This window comes from Silurus meridionalis, chromosome 23, assembly GCF_014805685.1.
Source record: "Silurus meridionalis isolate SWU-2019-XX chromosome 23, ASM1480568v1, whole genome shotgun sequence".
Classification (NCBI taxonomy): domain Eukaryota; kingdom Metazoa; phylum Chordata; class Actinopteri; order Siluriformes; family Siluridae; genus Silurus; species Silurus meridionalis.
In genome coordinates, this window is record NC_060906.1 from 9,850,240 (window position 1) to 9,859,608 (window position 9,369).

Genomic DNA, 9,369 nt, shown 5'->3' on the forward strand with positions numbered 1-9,369 from the left:
CACATCACCCTTGTCTCATTCATCAATTATCATTAATGCTCAAAATTATGTTAAAAAAAGTTTTTCTGAATGTCTGATAATACCAGAAGATTTGATGAGTCCAAAAATGATGACATCAAATTATAAAAGTATTGAAGTTTGCTTTAATCGACCAAGCACAGAATCACTAGAAAAGTTTTCTGGTAGCTATGGAGATCCTGGTCACATTTTCTTACCCAGTGCCTTGGTTGCCCTTGGTAACCCACTTAGTGGTAGAGGACTTGGGGGACTACAAGTGCAAACATTCGATGATCACCATGTTAGTAACTTGTACCAGAAATGAGAGAGTTTTCATTTGTTTCTTTCAAATTCTTTGCCATTTTTGGAGACTCTGATGGGTAGGACTGGAAGAGTGCTTACTTTGTAAGTTCTACATGCCAGTGGATATTTTAACATTTAAGAGAAAAGTTTTTTTACACAGACGTTTACAGACACAAGCAAGCATTAATTATTTAGGCCAAGCACACATCTGGATTTTTATTTTTTTACATAAACCAGGATTTCAGGATTATATCCAACTTTAAGGTAAGTTCTAAACAATGTAGTATTTCAGAAGCTCTAATATGGATTTTAAACTTAAAATGACGTTCAGTTTAAGCAGCATCTGACTTCATAGGTATGTCTCATAGACAGGACAAAGGTTAAAGAGGGTTAGGAATGCTACAAGTCGAGACATGTTCTTCCTCATCGTGTTCCTTTTAACAAATGTTAACACAGTGCATACAAGTATTTTACACCCCTTATTAAGAAATGTATTGTAACTTGGTCCACAATCACTGCAAATTTGGTATCAAAATTTCTGAAAACCAACATTCAACCTTCAAGACCATCACCCTCAATTGGAAACAAATGGCTGATAAAACAACAGACTTGAGGTAAATTAAAGTGGCAACACTTTACTCAAAGTGAACATTGTAAGCAGTGTAACAAAAGAAGAGGAAATGGCATTATTGTGGTAATGCATATCATTGTAAATATCTATGTTGAGCTGATCCTAAGACTGGCTCAGAGCAGTTTACTGTCCCAACACACCACTGAGATGTAGTACATTGTAATCGCTGCTGGTACAAATTACCCTCTGCACTGCTCTTCTCTGCAGCCATGCTGAATGAGTCTTCCACTAAAGGTCATGGAGGGGGGTGTTGTTAATTGTTCAGAATGTTTATGAGTTTATTGAGGGTCCTCTTTTCCACCACCACTACCTTAAAAAATGTACAGTGAGCAGTCCAGGACCGAATCAACCTTCTTTATCGGGTTGTTGAGCTTATTTGATTCAGTTTTGATGCTCCCTCCCTAGCATATTGTTGCAATGTAGCCTCTGAGTTGATCTTTTAGTCCAGCTTGTTGCTCAACTTCCTGAACCATGAGGGTAATGGGGTGGGTCGTGGTCATTTCCTCCTGTAGTCCACCACTATATACTTAGTCTTGACCACATTGAGGAGCAGATGTTTGAGGTCCCTGAAGTCCTCCTCATGTCCATACTTGATGAATCAGAATATTTCCAAAACATCTCCAAACTGCAGATATTGTGGGCTGTTCCCGGTCTGCAGTGGTCAGTGGTCCAAGGAAGGAACAGTGGTGAACCGGAGACAGGGTTATGGGCAGCATTAATGCATGTGGGGAGTGAAGGCTGGTCCGTGTGGTCCGATTTAATAAATGAGCCACTGTAGCTCAAATTGGTGAAGAAGTTAATGCTGTTAATGCTCGACCGGTCAAGACTGTTTTGGCAGCAAAAGGGGAACCAACACAATATTAGGCAGGTGGAAATATTGTTAAGCCTGATCAATAGCCATAAACTTATGCCTGATCGGTATATATCTGAACTAGAGTTTGGGTCAGAATGTAACCTGAACCAATAAACGATCCCACTACAACCTGAGCAAAGTTCAAAGTTTATTTTTAAAGGATTACAAGTTAATAAGGCTGATGCAAGAGGAAAAGATTAATTGCCGAGGTGCCAGTTTGCTTTATTCACTCGCATTCCTCACTGTCGAAACCCTAACAGGCAATAAGTACTGTTTCTTCCTTGCTGAAATTGAGATAATGGAGGCATTCAATGATTAATACATGTAGTTTGCTTCCTTGCACCACCATTTATTTTTTTTTTTACAAACCATTGCCTAAAATCTGAGATACACAAGTGTCAGCTCTAAATATGTATTATTTTCATAGTGTTTTGTATGTTTTATATAGAAAACAAAATTATATTTGAAAAGTTTTATTGTGCAAATGATGGTTTCCTTTGTTTTCTTTGTTTACCAAATAACTAAAAATGTCAAGTCACCACCAATTTTTTATATTTTGAATATATTTGAACTTTCCTGATGGGGAAAAGTCTGCTTAAGGTTCACTCTAGTCATAAAGTCGTATCTATGATAATTGTGTGTGTGTGTGTGTGTGTGTGTGTGTGTGTGTGTGTGTGTGTTGGTAAAGCATGCAGCATACAGTGTGGCCAAGCGAGGCCCTGAGGAGAGAGGAGAGAAGGGCTGAAGCCAGGCTGGCTCATAAGTTCCAAAGTCTTGATGAGGTCAAACGCTATCATCTGAACATTCTGACTCGAGAGCAGCATGCACTACACCGTCATCTCATCACTCTTAAGACAGGTGTGTAAATTAATGCTTATATATTTGATCTGACTGTTAAAAGCAGAAATTCTCTACATCTCACATGTTAAATTGTTTTTAACTTGAATTATTTAAGGGAACCAGTGGAGAGGCTTAAACCCTGTGGGATCCCGAACCTCTGATCAGGATCCTGGGCACTCTGCTGTGTCCTATAACAAGACTCGATTACCCATAATCCAGGCACCTAACAAGCATAGGTGAGGACAACAGTTATGGTCTGCTAAGTTAATATTTTTGCTCCCTGAGACTTTAAATGTGTAAGTATTTGCTACTTATAACCATCTATTTAATTTATAAGCATCTATTTAGAAGAGAAATTGTAGATTGTAGATGTTGTACAATTGTACAGTTTTGCAAGGTCTGCATACCTTGATCAAGCTTCGCAATAATTAATTTTTTCATTTCTACCGTAATCATCTCCTTCTTCTTCCCGACTTCTTAATTATCTTGGGGACCATTGTCATGATACTATACAGTACTGTTAACTTTACAATGCAGCGCAAAATGTCTATGAATGAACAATAGCGGTCACAACTCAACAAAGAACACGCGGTTACAAGATGCTGCTTTTACGAGTGCTGTTCAGAGACCTAGGCAATGCGTGACTCTGCTTTCTACGCATCACTTGAGAGTCTCGTTCGTACTTGCCCACGAAAAATAGCCATATGGCGCAAAATGTTTGCTCGCAGGCCGATGCAACACTCGTAACCCAATACTAAATTTATAAAATTATATTTTTAAACTTACCAGCTGGTTAAATGAGAAATTGATGAAACAATGCATGTAATGTTAAGTAACATGGTGTAGGTAAAATTACAGAGTAAATCTAAGTTACAAAGATATACAGATATACACAATTTAAACAAAAGTAATCGCACCTGATTTTTTTCAGTCATGTGTGGTTCTTCCCCAAATTTCTACCACAAAGTTGGAGCACATAGTTGTTAAATGTGATAGCATTCAATTTTCCCTTCACTTGAACTAAGAGAACCAAAACTGTTCCAAACTTTGTGCACAAAGCCAGCTCTATGGAGATATAGTTTACGTGGGTTGGAGTGGAAGATCTCCTGCTACACAGCTCTAAACCCTATTGAACACCTTTTGGGATGAATATGAATGCTAACTGCACCCCAGGCCTCCTCACCTTACCTACATCAGTACCAGACTTTACTAACACACTTGTAGCAGAATAAGCACAAATCTCCACAAGCACACTTTAAAATCTAGTGAAACAACTTCTCAGAAGAGTGGAGGTTATTATGACATCAAATGGAGAGTACATGTGGAATAGGATGCTCTAAAAGCACATACCAATCAGAGGCTAATACATGTTTATGAAGTATTTATGTAATTGTACCCTAATCTAATCAAATTTAATCTAATCTAATCTAATCAAATCTTATCTAATCTGAAATATTAAAATCAGATGTATCTCACTTTTACTTTTGTATTTTTTTTTATATCAATTCACAACACACTACCTGATTGCAGCGTACCTTAATATAGATTATGAATGTAATGAAAGTTATGTGCAGTACACAAAGAAGTTTCCAAAGAAATATAACATTTCTGTGGGCAGTATATACAATGCTATAATTTTGACAGAATCTAACAGCTTGAAAGATTCCAAAAGTACATCAAATCATCTATTTAGGTAAAACCAGTTTAATCCTGCATTTAGGTTATTGTCTGTGTAGAGTTATACATACTCTTCTCATGTTTGAGTGGGTTTTCCTCCAGGCTCTCCAACATCCTCCCACTTTCCAAAAAGATATGAATCTAGGGGTGCTTTCTCCCACCAGTGCTAACGGTATAGTGTCTGAATCCCTGCAGATGAGGATAAGGCAATTATAGTAGTTTGATAAAGGGATGAATTTATACAGTATATAGCACATGCATCAGAATATATTACAGATTTGTCAGATAACAACTTTACAAATCCAGCTACAAATCTATCTTAGGAAAAATTAAAAAATGAGGTCAAAACAAAATGCTCAAAAAGGCTGTTTATTGAAAGTCATTATAGCAACATCTTAATGACACCTTATGCAATGAGAATCAATTCTCAGATCTGATCTCATTTGTAAAATCTAATTTGTATCCCTTAATTACTGTTCTGGAATGCTCACACTCCTTAGACCGTAACGCTGTACTCCGTGGTGAGATTAGGATGCAGTAGCTCAGTGGGACATCTAATCGGATGGTCATGAGTTCAGATCCCCACACAATCAAGCTGCCACTGCTCACTTGTATATATGAGATAAGTCGCATTGCGTAACAGAATGTGCAAATTTCATAAATGTAAAATTTTGGGCTAAAATCTTTAAATGATGCTTGTTTGTCTTTACCCAGCGAGTCGAATTGGTTTCATAATAAGGTAGATATGATGCATTCTCATGACAGTCCACAGCTACAATGTGGTGATTGTGGAGTACTAAAAGCACCTGCAAATAGAAGCACTGTTTGATGAACTGTTATATAAAAATACAGTTCGTTTGAAGTGGTTTGAAAGGTTGTTGCTGTGTGTGTGTGTGTGTGTGTGTGTGTGTGTGTGTGTGTGTGTGTGTGTGTGTGTATGGAATAGGAAGACCCTAGCTATAATACCACTTTCAGGCAATTGCAGGCATCACAGGTAGGTGATGGTGTGCTGTGTTATAAGAGTGGGAGGATGCAAGCACCTGTGTGTGTAAGGTCTATGTGATTTGCTTTGTGCTATGTGGATGTGTGTGTCGTGGATATATTATATCTCCTGCTCTAGTTATTATGGTTGAGAGTTGTGAGTGTCTGAGTGTGTGGGAGTCTAAATGTACAAATGTATTCTGTTGTGTATGTTGGGATTTCCTTGGATATTTGCACTACTAAATTTGATATTGAGACAACACACACACACACACACACACACACACACGCAGACACACACACAGTAAGAATCAATGAGAGGAAAAGCACTACTAAGTTAAATGCATTAAAAAATGTTGAAAGACAAAAAAAAAAAAAAAGAAATGGATTGAAATTTTATATCGTCCACATTTGACCATCCATTCTATATTTTCTCAAAATGTAACACATCCTAAATTATCCCCACTTTATTCTTTCTCTCTTTCTTTCTTTGTGGACTAGAGGCCATCCTCACAGTTTCTTCTCTCTATGCCAATTAGGGCTTATGGGAACATCTCAGCATCTCATCACAAGTGATGTTTCTGCATCTAACACCATTTCAGCGTTCCTCCCTCCCTTTCCCTGCTCTCCTTCGCTATCAAAGTACTTTCATCAGCTTCTCTATCTCTGTCATCTCTACTCCTCTTCAGCTCTTATCATTCATCATTCTCTCACCTCCCCCTTTCTTGCTCCTCTTCTTCATTTCTTCCTCAGGCTTTTTCTTTTCCAACTGCACTTCACTCCTTCTCTTTTACACTCATATTTCACATAGATATCAGCACATAGATTAATGAATGGATATTTGTTTAACTCTTTAGAAGGAGGAAAAGTGATGTGGATAAAAGCATCTGCTAAAATATGAATTTTTAATACAGCATAATCGAAGCATCATTAAAAGCCCCAGGCTGCAGACTTTTTGTTTTGGTCTGATACACAATTCTGATGCATACACTATGATAGTGCTTCTCTCTGCATAACCTATTTCGAGATGTGCCTTTTTTTTTTTTTATATTTTCTCATTGAGTGTGAATGTAGGGCACAATGTGTATACGGTGCCTCAAAAGGTTAACAGGATGTATTCAAATAATCATGCACACAACTTATTCAAACATACTTGCTTTCACAGTCATAGGCCACACTCCTGCTGAATTACAGCCAGCTCACAGAACAACAGCCTTCACTCCCCACATGCATCAATGAGCCTCGGTCACCCGTGACCCTGTCGCCAGTTCACCACTGTTCCTTCCTTGGATCACTTTTGATAGGCACTGACCACTGCAGACCAGGAACATCACACGAGAGCTGCAGTTTTGGAGACCCAGTCGTCTAGATGTCAAAATTTGTCCCTTGTCAAACTCGCTCAAATCCTTACGCTCACCCATTTTTCCTGCTTCCAACACGTCAACTTTGAGGACAAAATGTTTACTTGCTGCCTAATAAATTCCTCACACTAACAGGTGCCATGATGAAGAGATAATCAGTGTTACTCACTTCACCGCTCAGAATGTTATAATGCCATAATGTTACGCCTGATTGGTGTATATGTGTTGCAGGAGGCCACAAAAGGAAACCAGGCTGATTAGTCCTAATGTTCATTGCATGTTGGGAAACAGTGTCAGTTAAATGGAGAATGTAAAAAAAGAAAAAAAAAAAGCCGAAGCATAAAGATAATTCCATTCATTTTGCAAATTAAATGCATCTAAATGAGAGAGCCAGTTCGCTCTGTGGCAGAGCGGCAGCATAATAACTACGTCTTTAACTGTCTTATTTGCTACTTGCTGTAGCTAATGATGACAATAAGGTGTAGAAGGTTGTTCCAAAAATTATCCTGATCTGCTAATTGTTCCAGGCTCATTGATCCGATGAGTGCAGACCTGTGGATGCGGCAGATGGAGGCTTTGTTGTGATCCAGTCAGGTAGCACACAGTCAGGCCATATTCATGGAATATTCACGTTTTCCATTGTATTAGAGACTCAAGACCAGTTTTCGCTTTCATAACAGAATCATGGACTGTGGTAGACCAGTTCCTGTCAGTGGGTGGTATATGCGATCCTGCAATTTCAGTTTTAGGATCACCTCAGTGACTTCCAGATGCTTTTTTTTTTTTATTTTAATTTTACCATAACCGGAACTTAAATTCATGATTCTTGATTTTTTTTTTCAGGTCATTCCTCTCCTAAAATCTTTAATGTTCAAAAGTTTTTGCACACCCATTGCACAGACAAATCTCAGAACTCCAAGGATGTTTCTCATACATCAACATTTCCAGAATGTTGTACCTTTGCCAAATCACCTCAGAGCTAGAGCTTATTTCTACTAAGGTTCATGAGTAACAGTGTTTGAGACTGTAGATGTAGAGGATGCAGAATGTAGAGACTCTTGTGGTTGGGTTTAATTCAGTGAACGGTGGCTGCGGCAGATTCCTTAAGGAACTTTTCAAGCCCTTTTGGAAGCACCTGTTATCCGATAGTTCTTTATTTCAGATTCAATCCATGCCTGGTGCTAAATTTGATTGCCACTTAATTACAAGTAGGTCCGACAAATGGATGTTTAAAACAAATCTTTTAGCTAAACGACACCCTAAACCTGTCTTTCAGTGTTCTCAAAATGGCATGTTGGCAAGGAAAAGAGGTTTTGAGGCTGAAAGGCTTGAGTGTATCACTGAAAGAGGATCAGCAGCTCCAGATGCTTGAAAACTACCAAAGGGAAATGCACACACTTGCAGAGATTATATAAGTGTCAATCATGGATTTTCATCAGCTTGTTTCAGAAGTTCTCCTTTTTCAGTTTTGCATTCAGCATGATGCAATTCAAGAACTCGCTTCCTAGAGGCTATTATTGAATTTTTCTTTGGGCTTTATTTAAAAAAAAGCTTTATTGCATTCAGTTGATTAGGGAATGCTTCTACAATGACAAGTGACTTTATTCCTTTCTCTCTTTGTAGGTCTGGAAAGCCGCAGTCCATCTGTTCTCTGCAGGCTCGTGTTCAGGACTTTCTCAATAATGGTGAAAACAGGGCTGATAACGCTACAGTGCCTGTATGTCTGCCAGACCTCAAATCACAGCCCCGAAGCATGCTTCCTCCAGCCACTACAGAGAGAGAGAACAAGAAGGAAGATAGAGATAGACAGAATAAGAAACACAGGGCTGGAGGGAGGGAGGGACGAAGGACAGCAGTGGAAGAACAAGGATTTCGTTCAGATGATAGTCAAAAAGAAAAAGATCAGATAGAAAGAAAAGAAGAAATGAATGCAACAATATCCTACTCTTCTCCTCTTTCTCCACTCACTGACCTCCACGGACCTGATGGTCAGTTAAGGATGGTTCACACTCTGCCTAATTTTGTTCAGGCACTCGCGGAGGCACGCAAAGCCCGATACATACGCCACAGAGGACAGCCTTTGTGTGACAGAGAGTTGAGCATCAGAGAGATATTCTCAAATAACTCCAAAGACACACATATTGCTCACTAACACACTCCTGCATACTTCACCTGAAACCTGTGAAAAACTGCTTTTTGTATTTTAGCCAAAATATATTGGATTTCTTTATGGATCTCAGTCAAATGCCCTCAAGGTCAAAAAGGTCATGTATACCTAGACATTTAATAAAGTCCAGGGAATACATTATTCCCATTTATGTAACAGGTTACACTACTACATTAGGTCTAATCTCAAAAAATGTTGCAAAATCTGTAACCTAAAAATACCATCAGTATTAAAACACATCCAGTTCTGCTCACTGCAGGTTTTTTTTCCATTTTAAACTCCTTTTGTAATGTATGAGTGCTGCAATTGTGCTTATTTACTTTGCTTGTAGAATACCTTACCAGATTAAATACAACAGGTTTAAAACATTGTGTAAACAATTGGTACTGGGCAGATTGTGACAACAAAAAATTAACTCTGGAGCAGAATTATGGCATCTAATGTTGAATATGGGCTCCAGGCATCAGGCTTCATTAACAGCATTGCATATTGCTGTACTTCCTCCATGTATGTGCATTTTTTTTCCAACTTTGATGTACTGTGGTACACAGATAACACA

At 38.5% G+C, this 9,369-nt stretch overlaps 1 protein-coding gene across 2 annotated transcripts; it reads left to right on the forward strand.

The window, feature by feature from the left end:
* Positions 1 to 288: 288 nt before the first annotated feature.
* Positions 289 to 9,349, forward strand: LOC124377453. Of its 2 annotated transcripts, none has more exons than XM_046836942.1 (4): positions 289 to 564; positions 2,473 to 2,642; positions 2,740 to 2,860; positions 8,267 to 9,349. In XM_046836942.1, the coding sequence occupies exons 2-4, from the start codon at positions 2,474 to 2,476 to the stop codon at positions 8,793 to 8,795; spliced, it is 819 nt and encodes a 272-aa protein (XP_046692898.1). In that variant the 5' UTR covers positions 289 to 564; position 2,473; the 3' UTR covers positions 8,796 to 9,349. The 2 variants fall into 2 exon arrangements, with proteins under 2 accessions (XP_046692898.1, XP_046692899.1); XM_046836943.1 differs by having other exon boundaries at positions 396 to 402.
* Positions 9,350 to 9,369: the final 20 nt, after the last annotated feature.

What these genes read in the sequence shown, in the direction of transcription:
- LOC124377453 (XM_046836942.1), top strand. Translation starts at nt 2,474, where the DNA reads ATGCAGCATACAGTGTGGCCAAGCGAGGCCCTGAGGAGAGAGGAGAGA. An exon ending in TCTCATCACTCTTAAGACAG is followed by an intron (nt 2,643 to 2,739) that starts GTGTGTAAATTA and finishes GAATTATTTAAG; the next exon opens with GGAACCAGTGGAGAGGCTTA. An exon ending in CAGGCACCTAACAAGCATAG is followed by an intron (nt 2,861 to 8,266) that starts GTGAGGACAACA and finishes CTCTCTTTGTAG; the next exon opens with GTCTGGAAAGCCGCAGTCCA.